The 17,368-nt window shown below is 32.4% G+C and overlaps 1 protein-coding gene across 4 annotated transcripts in view; it reads right to left on the reverse strand.

The window, feature by feature from the left end:
- Positions 1-17,368, reverse strand: part of LOC108755453 (extracellular sulfatase SULF-1 homolog) — a 78,786-nt gene that overhangs the window by 24,050 nt on the left and 37,368 nt on the right. For all 4 annotated transcript variants that reach the window (XM_018498462.1, XM_018498461.1, XM_018498460.1 and 1 more), the window contains exons 2-3: positions 6,610-6,928; positions 5,182-5,421 (exon numbers count right to left, since the gene is read on the reverse strand). In XM_018498462.1, the coding sequence (XP_018353964.1) occupies positions 5,182-5,421; positions 6,610-6,859 (490 nt within the window). In that variant the 5' untranslated portion in view covers positions 6,860-6,928. The remainder of the gene's footprint in view (positions 1-5,181; positions 5,422-6,609; positions 6,929-17,368) is intronic.

The following is a 17,368-nucleotide window of genomic DNA, read 5'->3' on the forward strand; positions in this document are numbered from 1 at the left end:
AAAATGCTCGCGATTGTAACTGACGTTGCGAAACACAAGTCGTTTACGATAGAATTGAATATGCGATACGTCATTACTTTTTAGACAAAAATGGAAACTCTTATACGATCCTCTCTCAAAATGAGATCTATTGTATACTTCTTATCAAGTACACAATGAGAAAAAATAAATTAACGTAAACTAATCATATGTTCTGATCGAGGTAATGATATTAAAATCATAAAATTTATAAGAATTAGTTAATCAGTTTGAGAGAATTTAAATTAAGAATTATTGTTTCTAATTACAAGTAATTGTTCATGTTTTAAAATGCGAGAAATTATTTACATTTAGCTCCTAGAGACTAAACATAACATACATTTACATACATACATCACTACTAAACTATTTTTCTATTAAAAAACATTTGATGTATTAAAATATTAAAATAAAATATGTTAAAAACTATTATGTAAATTTCTGATAAATCTGAATATATATTTGATTATATACTTAAATATATATTTAAATATAATTATAAGAATAAAAATGATAATCTATTTAAAAAAATTAACATCTTTTACCATTGCCCAATACAATAATATTCATATTACAATATAAAGAATAAAATATAAAATAATTTCTAATACATATTTAGATAACTTTAATATGTGAAATAACGAAAAATCATATTATTTATCATTAATTTCTCAATATATATATATAAAATATTCCTTAACAATTTTATTAAAACTGACTTAATAATAATAAATCACGTAAAATCACGAAAATAATGCTTTTCTAGAAAATGTCTGCATGCCTTACTTTCTAAAAATTATAATTTTAAAAATAAAGAAAACGTTCTACGGATAAAACAAATCCCTGAAATATCAAATAAGTACTTGTATTTCTTTTATTCGTAAAATTTTTTTACTCGTCAGATTCCAAAATTATGAACGCATCTTAATGGTGAGAATAATGTATCCACTACCGATGAAATTCTTTCGCGAAAATGACAAAGAAAATTTATCATTTGGTCAGTCCCAGTATTCTGGTCAGACACCCTGGGACGATAACAAAAAACAAGTTTCTTCCTTTCTCTAAAACACCAATCAGTACTTTGCGAAATACGTTCCTTTATTGTGAATTTGAAAAGAAATGATCATTTCTCCTGATAATTCGACGATCGAAAAACTTTGTTGAACATTCCTTAAATGCCACATCTATACAGTGAGATTCTAAGCTCTCGGACGAAATAAATGAGCAATTTTATTATCTCCACTTTTTATTTATAATCATAATATGATTCTAGACTACAATTTCTACTTTTGTGTCATTCTTTACAAATGTGATTGAATCCTTAAATAAAATTAAGTACATGTAACACGCGTAATATGTTGCTACAGAATTATTAATTTCTAATTCAACTTTCTGTGTTTATATATTAGAAAAATTTATCATTTTCTATCTGGAGTGGAATCTAATTTAAAAATATATTATTTTTTAAATTTTTGTACATTATACACACCTTCGACAAAATCAATAATATTTTATATTCTGCGTGATATTATTATGCAAATATCTATAAGCGAAAGTGCGAGATTGAACTGAAAGGGGTCTGATTCAATCAGGTTGTGCAAGATTGTAGTATAGTCGAGACGAGTTTCATACGAGTATGGGCCATCGAATCGAAATGTAAATGTATGCTAGGGGCAAGGTATGAGTTTGTCAAGCGAGAAACTTATATCATCAACGGTCATTCTTGAGAAAATCATAAAGCGAAATAACATATCATGGCAACACTTAATTACACTTTCACCTTTGGCCGCGATTCTAAACGAATTTATCTTAACAAATCCGAGCTTTATTTCGACGACACAGACATTGCGCCGGAAGTAGAGAAATACGATGTATACACGAATTTTGGAAGATCGCCAATCGTAGCAATCGTGCCGGATGTAGGCGAGTGGTTCGATCGACGAGACAGGAGCCTGGCTGGCTGGTCGGCTGGCTGGCTGCACTTTCAGGGAGCAACGTCCTGCCTACGCGAATATGGTCGCAAACGAACGCGACGGAAAGGAAGATACGGACGAACAAGAAGAAGCAGAGGAGATCCGTTCTCTTGCCCGAACGTGCAAGGTCCCGAGCGAGCGCACCGATTGGTTCCAGCGATCGCAAGATTTTTGCCTCCCTTTGCACCCCAGAATATACACCGTCGCCTTGCATTCCTTTCACCCAGCTCAGTTCTAGCAATGTTAATTATTTTTAACTGAAACTTATCTGATTTTCTGACGCTCTTTCTAGATAGAATCTAAAAACAAATTGAAAACCAGTTAAATCGCAATTAAAATTAACCAACGTTTAAAAAATCGGACTTTAGAGATAGGTATTGGATCTCTGGAGGTACAAATTGCCATGCACCTATACGTGCAATAAAATTCTGATGCATCCAGGTTTTCCATTAAAAAAATGCAGTATTTATCTCATACAAGCGTGTGACAGACGGCTGCAATGTTTCACGGTCCATCAAAAATTCTCGATGTTGCGTGGATGTTACGTTAACGCAAATTATGATGCCTTTCAGTGATAAGAGAAATCGTCGATGCAATATGATGTGATAAAGCCCGCGACATCCACCGTGGAGGACATATTCTATTACGTTCATGCGTCTCTCGATAAACGCGACGAGGTATGTAGCAACTGATGCATCTATCCGTTATATTACAGTACATTAATGTCACTGCGTATCATCTTGAACTAAGTTGCGACCACGAACATAGCAAATTTTATCTGCAATCTGTAACGCTGCCATAATTCCTTATCGCTATGAATATGAGCGATCGCATATCGAAAGAAAACAAAATACTTGTGGCAACTATGAATTTGACAACATTGACAAATTATAATATTTGTAACTAATTTTACAGAGTAATAATTACTAATCTAATACTCTGTAAAAATATAAGTTGCGGTAATAATATTTGTATACTATTAATTAATAGTGAAATAGCAATGCAACTACATTAGTTATTTAGACCTCACACAAATATCGACAATTATATTTTTCTAGTTTAGACAAACATGTTTTTCAAATAAAGCACACTATATCATAGTAACTAATTAATCATTGTTGAGGTAACTTTAAAAAATACATTATAAATTTTTTCAATCAAGTCGCTCACTCACGAGCAGTATGTAGCATTGTCACGAGGGACGCAACGGAGTTGCGCAATTTCTTCTAAGAGAAAAACCATTCAGCATATAATAAAACAATGCGCAACATTGGATTTGACTTTCAACTTCAATGACAAAAAGTAAATGAGAGATGAATCACGACAATTTTCAGTTCTGTACAAAAATTCAGTAATCTTATAAATACCTGGTTATCTATACTATAGGTACATATAAAAGTTCGTAATTATGTATTATAAAGTAATTATGTATTTAATAAGAACAATAAATAAATTAAATAAACTAAGAAAATGTAATAATATTAATCATTCGTAATTGATTAATTTCGTACTATACGTCAAAGTAATCGCAAATTTTCAGTTCGATTGATGCTGACTAATTCAATTGATGCTGAATGGATATACGCGAAATCGCGAGCGGTTGATAAAAGTCCGAGTCTCAATCAACGTGATCGAATATTCGGACTTTGAGTCAATCGATCGATTGCGTCGCGACGCAGATGTTATATGCACAAAAGAAATAATTTTGCTGAACTATCTAAAAATTTAGCTGGATACAGATTTGCAAATGACTTCATTAGATCAAAATAATTATGTGTGTGTGTGTCTTTAAAACTGTTAGAGTGAATTATTGTTACTCTGAAGAATCGAATCTCACTCTTGAAAATTGAGCTATTCTTTTTCTAAAGTGACTCAAGTTTCATTCTTTAGAGTGAGATTCCACTCTAAAGAGTATAGAGAGTAGAAAACTCAAGCATGATAAGTAGTGCTACAGAAAAGTTTTGACTCTCAAGCAATTAACCTGAGCAACATATATTATACATAATCATTTTAATAGCCCATCAACATTATTTATTTAATTAAATTAAATTTTTTAATACTTCAGTAAAATTTATTTTCTGTGAGTCTTACGACCATTTTTGGCCCTCGAGAGAAGCAAGATTCATCAGACCGTGGGATAGGAGGCTGCGGGAGAAAGGGAGTCTGCAACACTTGCCGAATAATCGCGCGGGACGAAACCCGGCTTGGTAGGATCGTGCCTCGGGAATTTCGCAGGAATGCATTGCCGTGTTCGTTCTATTCGGCACGATCTATTGCGCGGAATGAAAATCGCCGGCATGTCGAGCATGGAAACGTCGGAAGGAGGCAGAATGGGGGAAGGGCGAATTAATCGAGATTTTAATTGCAGGAATATGTCGCCCGCGGGCGCAGCAGCCGTATGTAAATAGGAAACGTCGGTTTGTCTTTTCATTTAATGACGTGCGAATAAATATCATGGAAATTGTTGCTGCGACGATATTAATTTATACGTGACGTGAGGATAGATGAAGAAAAAGAAGAAAAAAGGAAAGCAAGGTTCCGACCCACTCTAATTGAAAATCCCAGCCTAAATGGCTCACGCTGACCTACGTAACGAGGATTTATCGTTGACCGTATTTGACTCCAGTTATGCACAGAGCGCATTGTGCTGGCATAGGGAGGTAAATAGAAATCTCACTTCTCAATTGAACGTGCCTCAATTATCCTGATTGCGTTTGTACGGCCAAAGGTCGAGTTATGTGCATTACAATGCAACGAACAATAACGCGCCTATTCTCTTCGTGTCGCACTAGTAATAAACACATTAAACGATAAATAGCTCTAGAAACTATTTTTAATTTTCTCTTCTCTCGTAGGATTTTTCGAATAATTTAGAATTTGATGAATACAGGGCGCTAATTAAATTTTTTAATATTTCCGTTTCCATTTTATTGTGTTAAAGTAGTCTGAATTAAACGGAAATTTAATTGCCGGAAAAATTAGGTAATTTTATCTAACATTTTGAAAAAATTCGAAAAACATGTAAAAAAAGTTTCACGTAACAGAAGTAAGACGTTTCCTGTTTTTAATACTCCAATAATATCGTTAAACGCTTTGCGTGCGTACGTATTCTTCGCAAAGTGCGAAATCACGAAGCGGAGACTATAATCATCCACCAGACTTACAGGATGGACGACGGGGACCCTCTTACCTGTCCGATATCCCGCGTTGCTCAAGTAAGCGGCGAAGGAGTGTGGTTCGTGATCTCGTTGCCACTGGGGACTGCTGCAGTTGTCGTTGTTCGTGAAGACCTCATGATTGTGAACGTAACGACCGGTGAGCAAAGAGCTCCTGCTTGGGCAGCACATGGGAGTGGTCACGTAAGCATGTCTCAGCTCGGCGCCCTCGTTCCTTATTCGTTTCAAAGTCCGTGGCATAAAGTTCAGCGAACCTGCAATAGATACAAGGCAACCATTTTTGGATACAATCAAACATATCGATGAGATTCATCTCATGTGTATGCCAAAACACGTTCACTGTTCCGCAATCATTTAATCGTGTCGATTTCAGTATGCTGTTTATTGTGTTGAATACGAATGTACTATTGATGCTTATATCACAGAATAAGTATACGGTCTTCACTTGTACATTCTATAATTCATATTTGAAGTGACTAGCTTTTCATAACAAAAATACCAAATATAAGACGTGCCACAGCACAAGAATAAGTACTATTTTTTTTAATTTGTTAAGGAGAGAAAAAACTTATTTTTTTGAAACCTATCACTTTAAGAGTTCTATAAAAACCATAATATCTAAAGATATTATTACCATAATAACTAAAAATATGAATAATCAGGCTCTGTAAAAATTTTTAATTAAACAATTCTAATTTTTAAAAAATCGCGCTGAAGCTGTTAAAATTTTAAAACGTTGCAAATAGGTACCCAAGTAAAAATGCAAGTCTCAAAATGTTATAAGTCTAAATAAAAATGTCAATTGCACAATGGATTTACGTTTTAAGTTGCACTACCAATTTTTCTCTGCTTATAATAATACTAATACTATTTAGTCTTTTAATGTAACACGTTGAAAATTAAAAAAAGAAACAGTGACAAACAATTAAAACAAACTCTAATTAAAATTTCGTGTTTGCTATAAAAAGAAATTGATTCAAAATATCTATAAATGAAGATTTCGAGTGATGCTTGAAAGTACCTGCAGTGTAGTTTGATATTAACACAGATGAATTAGTGAAATAAATACACGTAAGGTTCTACGTTACAGATAAGATTGCATATTGCACGCGTTTCTCTCCGAGTATGTGTCGCGATATCTTGGAGCGGGCCTTCGTAAGGACTGAGACTAATATCGCGATGACGAGATAAGGCGCCAGCAGGCTGCTGCACGCAATAAACAAAGTGAACTCTGTGTTGTACGTAGGCATTTATACGTAGCGATAAATGAGCCTCTCAGAAGCCAAATTGATCGATTCTACGAAATAAAAAGGTAGAGAGAGAGAGAGTTGATGAGGTAACAAACTAATCATGTGCTCTGCTACTAAAATTAAGAAATTTAAAGTAGGCGGGATTGATTAGATTGGTTTCTCCGAGAGACTTCTGTCTCTCGGATTACAAACCTAGTTCAACGTCTTGATCATCCGTCAGAATCAGCACGATGTTGGGCTTCCGCTCTCTAGACTGCTGATGCGGAAGATAGGGCGAGTTCGACTGATGATTGTAATTATTATTGCTGTTGTAATTCGACTTGTGAAGGGAGCCGCGACGCTGCTGGCCGGCATACGCGTCATCCGCAGGTCTGTCTCCGTCGGTCCGTCTGGCATTGACACTCAACAGGAGGAGGGCCAGAAATTGAAATAGCTTGCTCATGGCGGCGGCAGCGGTTGGTGGTCGTTTATGGACTGGCTACCTCAATCAAGTGTCATACCATGGTTGTGACTGGAACAGGAAAACGGAGCACGCATCACGTTAATGGGCGCGTGAGCTCGACGGTAATTGGATCGCGGCGCGGTAGAAAAAGAAAGTCTTACAGAATCTTTTCTGCCTCATGTATCTAGAATGTACATCTCCGTTTGAGAAAAAAAGAAAGAAATTGAAAAAGATGACGAGATAATTGCATGAAAGAACGAAATCGACTGTCATAGGAAATCGTTTTAATCGCAATTTCTATTACTTCATATATTGTATTGATTGACGGAACTAATTCATAAGAATGTTTGAACGTGAAATATGGTTCACCAAAGCCAAGTCGAAACATTTTTATCACTGCAATATTAAAGAAACAACTGATATTATCTAAAATAAAAATAACATGTTAATTGTATATATAAGACAAGTTTACGCGATAACTTTGATATTTGTGATATTTGTTGATGATGACTTAAAATATTATTTCCTAAATGTCTGTAGATAAGTTTGTAGATAAATAACAAAAAAACTATATTTCATAAGTAAAGATTTATATTTATAGATGTGTACCTTTGTAACTATAATTACGCAATATATTATCATTATTTTATTTAATTGTTTAACATTTATAACTATATATATAATTTTAATGAATAATTAGTGATCAATATATACTAATATAATACAGATAAATATTTAAATTTTCGATTATCGAATAAGACCTACGGATCAATGATAATTTTTATATACATCCACAAATCAAATGCAAATTTATATCAAATTATAATTATAAAATTGCACTTAACTCGAAATTGTTTCAATAATAATCAAATCCCCAGCATCCTTCTAACGATAAAAGTATTTCTGTGTTTCAACTTTTAATTAGGCATTTACAGCGAAATATACGGCGCAGTATGTGCATATACCATGCGATAAATATTCATCGAATCAGGCATTCCAATCATTCGATTGTGTTTGTGCACGAGGTGCGACGCGATATGGCCACGAATGAAATTCTTGCACGACCAAAACGCATTACGTAATACGTTAATATCCACGAGCAGTTTAGGTGCGCAGTATGATAATTATCTCCAATAAACACGGCAAACGTATTCAACATCGCGATCATTGTACGAATCGTGCGGAACAATTAACGAGTCGCATTAGTAACGATTCGATACGATTACCGCAGATGCCGCGTACGTTATGCCCATCAGGTTTTATTGAGAGCGAACGTGATCATCCGAAGTAACTACTAAACACGTCTTGTTATTCAGGAATGAAAGATGAAAGATGAAAAGTGCAAAAAAAAAAGAAATTATGTGACCTTGCCGGACCGTAGAAGCGAGGAATAAGATCATAATCGCATGGTTCGTGTTTTATGGCAGACTTCATCGTGATGTATGTTGCAAAGATCTTATGAAGAACTAGAAGAACAATAAATTGCGCAAACCTGAATTAACTTCCATTATTAAAATGAATCGTAAAACACGTCGTAAATTTCTTATCTAAGGTCCGAAAAGCCCAAAAGTCTTGTCCTAAAATTTTTTAGATATTTAACAATTTTATGTATTAATATAGAATTGTTAATTATACAACCATTTAAGTATCTCACTTTAAAAAATATGCTTTTATAATTTTTACAATTAAATTTTGTTTATTTTTTATAAATAAAAATTAATGATACGTCTAATATTTGCAAATTACGTTGGCAATAATTATCGTTTTATTCAATAAATTTCCATAAATTTAATATCTTAAAATTACTTAACAATCTTATTTATTATATTCATATTATATATTCATTATCTATTATATTCATATTATATCTATATGCTCTTATAGTCATCTTTATCATAATCAGAAAAGTAATTTTTTTCTAATGAAATTTTCCGATGGTTTTTCGCGACTAGAATATCAATGAGAAAAGATTTCATAAACGGTACTGCAATGAAGCTTATAATTTTTTTCATTATCTTCTATTATCCCCTCTAATCTCGTTTATCGAATGCACGTGAGACGAATAAAAAAAATTAGCGCTTTGAACAACACCATAGGTGGTATTTTAAGACATCTAGAAGAAAATCGAATGTGAGTCCGATTGGGTCGATTGGATGAAAGAATGCTAGAGTGTGTTTTCGCAGACAGTCAAATATGGATGCGGATGGTTGCACAGCGAATGAACGCACGAAGCTGGACAGAGTTCCCACGATTCGAGAAGATATACTAAGGAAGAATATTACTTGCGGAAATCGCAGCGCCTTCGGCGTCGTCCTTATTGTACATCCTTCCGTACGCACCTTTAATGCAATAAAATTTATTTCTCATAACGTATATCCTTTTACACCTAAATCAATGAATTTTTAAAAATCGAATGTTACTTTCAAAGTATATGTATTTATTTTTTTATATGTATATGGCTTAAACCAATTTTTCTTTAAATATTTTTGATATCATATTTTTTCCAAATTTCTAACATATTAAGCTTTTTTATTATGTTTTTTCTATTAATAAATTATAGCGTATTCTCGATGTTTAATATGGGAAATTTAATATTTTAAAATCTGGGACAAACTTCAGAGGATAATAAATCTCAAAAGAATCAACTATTGTAAAGAAACCTGCATCCTCTCGAATACATTTTTAAAGAGTTACTCATCTTTAGAGCAACTGTGAGGTACGTAATCGATCGCGTGGCAGCATTGCACGTGACGTCTAACAATACTAGTCCGTTTTTGTTTTTTTTTCTTATCTTTTCACGAAACAAAGTCAAAGGACGTGAACTTGTACCTATTGTCAAATGTCACGTGCGACTGGTAGCTTCTTAAAAATGCGTTCGAGGATACAGGTTCCTTAACAAAAGTTTATTCTTTTGTGAAATTTAACATAACAAAAGCTTATGAAATTTACTATAACAAAATTTACTTAACAAAAGTTTTTTTTCTGAAATTTACCATCCAATGAAATTTGTGTCAGAGTTTTTAAAATATCCTGTATCAAAATAATGTTACCGATTAATGGCTGCATCCAGGTGCGAGGGAGTTCTTCGAACGAACGATCAAAATGATCGTATTCATATTGCGTCAGAAGATATTATATTGTATATCTACTCCGTATAAACTTGTACGCGCATATATCACGTGTGCAGATTAATGCATCGCTCTTTTAACCTACAGCAGAATCCAGTTTCAACACCCTAATAGTTACATACCCACGTGATAATCCTAACATTTGTAATTAATTCGGCTCTCATATTTGCGATACGATCTCTCAAAATGGTTTCCTGCGTTATTTCACCAGGAAGAACGATAAGATTCTTAACTTATGCTCGAACGAATAGTAAATGTAGGTGGATCGTAATTGATGTTGTGTATATTGATAAATATTCAAAACGCCTTCGCGCTCACCATTTCCGCTCAAATGCTAAAGGTGTTACTAAAATTGCATTAATAAGAATAACATATAAATAATAACTGCAGTAAAATTTTGCAAATTTCTGGATAAATCTGATAACAACGCTTTAAAATAATGCAATCGTTTATTCTAAATACAATTCTTAAAATTTCGCTAAGAAATGAACGTACTACAATTTGTGTACACACAATGTTTATAATTATATTAGTCGATAACACACAGTCTTCCCATCAATAACTTAATAGAATTTATAATATCTAAAAAATTGAACTTGTTTTCTCTCTTATATCGCTTCTAAAATCACGATTTACATTTATACAAAAACATTTTTACAACAAGAGCATTTTGATACTATAATTAAATTAATAAATAATTTTATCAGACTAAAAAAATATCCTTTAATTTTTGTTATTAAATTGTATCGATTGTTTCATCTATTAAATTAAAACAAGTAAATTAGGTATTGTAGAATTCATTTTGTTTTTTATATATACTCTTCTAGAAAATTATTTATTATATGCTACTGCTATATATTATGTATTCGTTAACACGTATCCTTAGTGCTCACTTGGCAAGAACCTCAATTCTGCCCGTACTTGAAATACGATCAAGTCTGCAAATAAATACAAGCAGAACGGAGAACACCTTTAATACACGCAGATCCGGCATTCGTAAAGTACACACAGTGACGTATCCAAGCAAGGTACACAGTACTTGTGTGGATACGACATGGTGGATTCTTCCTCCTCGATCGGCATGATCATGCTCGTAAGATTTCATCTTGTACATATCCACCTCGCACGTTGTATTTCACGTCGATTGCACAGGGAGGCGTAAGGATAATGATAATCCAGATAACACGAGTTATCCATCCAGTCGCGAGATAAGTTGCTTCTCTACTTATACAGGATGTGTCTTAAAACGTGAGTATCATTTTTGAATATATGAATTTAAAATATATAATATTCGCAAAACGGCAAAAAATGTTGTTTGCATTAAAAACGTGTGCATTAAAGTTTCTATCTTTAAAAATATTTAAATTTAAGAATATACATGCTTCTGTTATATATCTTTTACAAAATATAAAAAAATATGTTAAACTAAACATAATTAAAAACATGAATCGTTGTGAGATGTTAATCTTTTAATCTACAATTAAATTCAAATCTAATATCACTTAATAATGAAAGTAGAAATAAATATAATTCTATACAGACGATTATTTAATGACTATAATATATTTTTTCGAATATTTATAACATATTTCGTAAGAAATACCCACGTTTCATAAGCTCGTAATCCTTGAACTCATTTTTTATATCTTTCGTGGGAGTAGTATATATGTCTATAAAAATATCGTCAATGCTGCACATGTATAAATGGTATTACTTTTTTTTACGATTTAATGTATGTAATATTTTTAATATATAGTGGTCGTAACTTAAGAGAGCACCAAAAAATAAAATAAAATAAAAAATACTAAGAAAATAAAACAGAATTTTATGATTACCAGTACTCAAATAATTTTATAGTTGTGAAATGATGTTATTTATTTAGTCGCACCAATCGTCACATTGTGTCCGCATCACTATCGCCGTGACGTAAGTTATTATGCTAATTAGCATCAAGTATAGGCGCGCGCGATAAGTTGAGAGGCGGCTGGAAAGATGTCAGGAAGCGATGTCATGTTCGGCCCAGACCACTCGATCGCAAGCCTCTGATCCCGCATTAATTACTGCTAATTGATAGCCACCTTGTTTCTAGTCGAACGGCACTGAGAACGCGAGCGAAAAGAACAAAAAGTAGGATACTTCCAAGAGATTCGAAATTTTAATAAAAAAATATTTTTTTTTTATTTACAAAAACGTATTCAAGTTTTGATTGTCGCGTGCAAGTACGCGCTTTTCCAAATTGCATTCATCTCAATTTCAATCACGTGCTCACATTTTCCTACAACAATTCGAATATTTTTTAGATTTTGAATTCGCGATATCGAATCCATCGTATTAAATTTGTCAATTTTATTGGATGTGTATTCAGCGATTTAAAAAACTTTAAAGTTTATATAATTATTGAATATAATAATTGAATTGTTATTTGGTAAATTGTCAAATCTAATTCACAACTTTTATATAATAGAGCCTATATTTAATTATAAATCTTATTCACTACAGCCAGCATAAAAAATCCTTATAAAGGCTGAAAGTCCTGAAGTATATTTAATTTTGATTGCAATAAATTTTCTTTAGCATGTTACACATAATTATAAAATGACAAAGTACGTAAAAATAGTTCTTTTTTTACAACAATAAGTACAAATTTCTCAAAATTGTAACGGAGCAATTTATTGTGATGGAGCAATTTAGAAATTAGATTCGTATTCAACGTCCAAAAAATTATAGGAAAGAACTATAATAAAGTTTCGTTTTGATGCTTTTTGAATTGTGTTATTAACTCTAAAGAATATTAAGAAATAGTTACATGAATACACATTATTGACGGTCCTTACGCCAATACGTAAATCCTGATCATGCATTTGCTATGCATATACTATGCAATGTCTGACGTCACTTCCTGGATAGAATAGCAGGAACAAGCGCTGAATTTAGCACAATCAGATAACGAGTGCACACGTGCATAGGTCTTTTGACTTTGCACAACGTGTGAGTATACGTACATGTATGCCCATATCACATGTTGCATCCGTTTGTCAATCTTGAATTGCACCTTGCAGACTTGAAAATCTAATCCTGTTGCTACTGTTTCCTAACACTACAAAGATAAATATAAAAAATTCCAAAACTCTTTCACTATCAATAATAGATGAGATATGAAGAGAGATATTATCACAATCTATAGAATTTTTTTAAACTTTTGCCAAAATAGAAAATGAGAAAAAAAGAAGAAAGAATTTAATTAATCACTAATAGTTATTGCTAAGTAAAAATTGTAATGTTCAAAAAATATAAAATCACTTGTTATATTCATTATTGATAATAATTATTTCATTTGATATTTGGTATGAGTTTGATTCTTTTTGGTTTTATTTTTAATATCTAAAAAGTATGTGTAAGATCTTCAAGATATAAAATATTTTATAAGATAACTGAGAAATTAAGAAAAGTTGTAATTTATTTAATATTTATTATATATAAATGTCTGCTAAAATTTTATTTATTATTTCGCTCATTTAGCCTTACTCAATTTTATTTAAAATACGATTTATATTGCAATGCGTTTATATTTCAACTAATAAATTAATTTTTTATAAATATCTCGTTAAATATTTAATATTTGTAAATTTTCATTTAATACCTTCATAGAATAGCATTCCTATATGCTTCAAAATAGTCCCATATAATTATATAATATATTGCGACAATAGAAACTTAATAATTTATATGTTTATATATGCATTTATATATGTAACATCAAATTAATGCTATGCAAATTGAAAAACATGACAATAGTACGAAAGATGCATTCAACACTCGAAATGGGCACACCGGATTGAGCAAATTTAACGCAAGAAACATTTCCTGTTTCACATTGTCTATCCATGTACTTCTGTATATAGACATAGATCATGTGATGGCATTATTCCTGCATCTGTTTTGATACCACACATATTAGTCGACTAATTACTCGATACACCGGACATGATTTATGTATCGTCCGCTTCGCACATCTATTTATTGTACACAATTTTCTGGGACAATATACATATGTAAGAAATATTTTCCAATCGTAAATCTTTCATTCTACATAAATTTGATAATAAAAAAAAACATTATGATATTTTATATTTAACATTAATTTCGATAATAAAGTACAATAAAAGTATTTTCCAAAATTTTCATTCGTTCTATTCAAGTAATGCTTGTGGCTTTTATATTAGCTGGAAACAAACTTAAATTTACTTTTCATAAAAATTAATTTTGAAACGAGAAATAAAATTTTAATCGTTCTTAAAAATTTATGTCCACTACTTCTCATAATCAAAAACGTACTGGATAGAAAGCAAGCGTTTATTCAATTTCAAATTTCAAGGATAAAACACGAATTCAAACATTGACGATAAACTCAATGAATTTGATGAGAGAATAAAATGTACGAATGAGAAAAAAGGAGGAGAAGGGAAGGAAAAGAGAATTCGTATACATCCTTTATTACAGTAACAGAACACACACACACACATATGTGTATAAATTCATATCCCAATTTTTATACAGAATTCAGATGGAGTTGCACCGCCTGTTGCATCAACATATTGAAAATATATTGGGTTATTTTATAAATATAGTGATGCCTTTTTGTAATAGATATTACATTTATAAAATTGATCAGTTGATTACACTTATAATTTAAAAATTGATCGATATTGATAGGTTACATTTTATTACTGCAATACCTGCTACTGAAAAAAAAAGCATTACATTTATAAAATAACCGACATACTGACCAATATGTTGATGTACCGCAACACGCGATATATGAATCATTTCTAACGATTTAATAATATATCCCTTTATAATCATACTGAGTTTGTGGCTCACTACTTATATTTATTAATTTTTGAAAGGCAAAGTTTTGCATAAATAACTCTATCAATAAATTAACAAACATAAGTTATCGTCAAACAAAAATGATTTAACTGGCGAATTTGGATTCTCCATTTTTCGCATTTTGTTTTCTTAAGCACGCAATTTCGTAAAATTCATTAGGTAACTCATTTTCTATGACAAATAGAAATCGCACTTTGTGTTATTATCAAAAAATGCTCAACCAATTATATTTGCTAATAAAACGAAAAGAGAGAGATGTCAACTATCGTCTAATAATCTTAAAGATATTAGTGTCGAGACGATGGCAGCCGGTGCTGTTAACGACAGCTTTCTTCGTCGATACAATAAGAGACCGAGGTTGAGAAGGTGACGAAGGGCGGAATGCGGACGAAGGATGAAAAGGGCGTCGAAGTCGAGCCCGATGAATGTCCGCGAAGCGTGAAAATGAGGAACGACGAGGGCACCGTACGCATGACACCACGGCAACGTGTAGGCGGTTATTGTTCGGTTGAGAGACCGGAGATTTCGAGGGAGAGTTCTTCCGAGGAGAGCATATCGCGTCTCGACAACCACGAGAGAGATCGAGATCGTATCGCGAGAACGGAAACTCGAGGACCCCGATTAAATGAACGTGCTCCGTTCGCGAGATAAAAGAAAGAGGGAGTGGAGAGACGAGGTAGTTCCTTCTTACAGCAGATATCAAAGGTTGTAGGGAAGATAAATCAGAAATTATAGAATGCAAGGACAAGAGGAAGTATCTATATCTCTCTTCCTCGTAATGTTTTTATCAGCAGATTTAACAGCTCGATGATTCGCTGCGCGTTTGTCCGTGAAGTGAACGATAATTTCGAAAGCTTTTTGAATTTTCGCATAGAAAATGAAAATATTATGTACTCATGATTTCTCTTACGATCCATTCATGATGTTTATTAAAACTTGAAAATCTTTTATTCAGTTTTAAATGGGTATTATTAATAGATCGCCGCCTCAATTTATATTTCATTATGAATGACAGATTACTCCACAGAATTCGTAGCTGTAGGACTTTTTCTTTGTTTTCTTTTTTTTTTGAAAAAGCAAAGAGATGTGAATGCATCTTCATATATCATTTTCACTTCATAATAATACATCTTTCACGCGGTGGATTTAATTAAGAAAACGTCGGAAAATGTTAAAGCGCCATTTCTCTCGTATGCACGTATATGTCTGTAATCATGAAGACAAATAGTATCATAATTTTGGAAAATCAAATCTTACACTATATTTTATATGGTTGTAACGCTTACATGTGAAACTTTACCAAGACGGCAATAATTGTTTTAAATAGGTTTTCTTAAATAATTAAGAGGAGGAATATTTTTCATCAAAAGTATCTAACGAACCTTAATAAAGTGACAAGTGGTTTACGTTCTCATAATCACGAATGGATCTTACACTGAAAGATTTACAGAGGAAAGTCCGTAGGCTGCTTATTGTCGGCAAATATTCCATCTTGACGTGGTAACGTAATGGATAATCACGCGGAATTAATGACGAGAAGAAGGTGATATCTAGCGAAAATCGCGCAGTATGGCGTCCGTATACGTCGCATATATGAGAAGATGACATAAAGCGTGAAGGATGACGGTAAAGAACGAAGGATAAGGTCAAACAAGTTCGTGTAGAGAGGAAGAAGAGGCTCCTCGCAAGAAATGATGAAACGAGAAACGAAGAATCGTGGAGAATGCTAGACAGCTTGGCGGCGTCGACTTTATCGGCCCACGCGACGCTCTTTAAGTCGTGTCCTATGTATACGCATACACCGCAAAAGGTCTCTTCTGCCTTCTCATCGTTCGTGTCGACATTAACGTATGAATATGGCATGGGTGAAATGGCTTTACCATGAGGAGATAGCAACGATTTCACCTGAGATTTCACCTTTGGTAAGAACGCGCATTTCTCAGCGCGTTTGATACACTGTTAAATTCGTGTCAAATTATATTTAATTTGAATTATTTTTAATTATTTCCATAAGTTGCTACTGCCCTACTCAATATGTCATTAATTTAATTTAAAAAGTGATAAACAATTTAACTTAAGACAATGTATTAAATATGACTCAAATTTATTTTATTTGTCATAATTTATTATATATTTATAATTTATTTTATTTATTAAGTCCATTATACGTTGTTTACTTTGAATTTTAAAACTAACTACGAGATGGATTGACTTATATTTTGATACACATTGTGTTTTTAACAAAATGTTGTTTTTAATTGAAGTGATTTGATTACCATTGCTTCTTTGACATCAAGGTATTACATGTTCACAATGGAATCAAAACAAATCCAGGTCATCAATCATTTAAAAACCAAAATGTTCGAATCGTAAATACATCTTGCGAGAGTCAGTTTAATGTATCTCCGAATGTATCGTTAAAAATATATATAGTATTAAATATATAAATTATTTTAGAAAGCTATAAGATATATATATATATATATATATA

The sequence above is a fragment of the Trachymyrmex septentrionalis genome, unplaced genomic scaffold (assembly GCF_001594115.1).
Source record: "Trachymyrmex septentrionalis isolate Tsep2-gDNA-1 unplaced genomic scaffold, Tsep1.0 scaffold87, whole genome shotgun sequence".
NCBI classification, from domain to species: Eukaryota; Metazoa; Arthropoda; class Insecta; order Hymenoptera; family Formicidae; genus Trachymyrmex; species Trachymyrmex septentrionalis.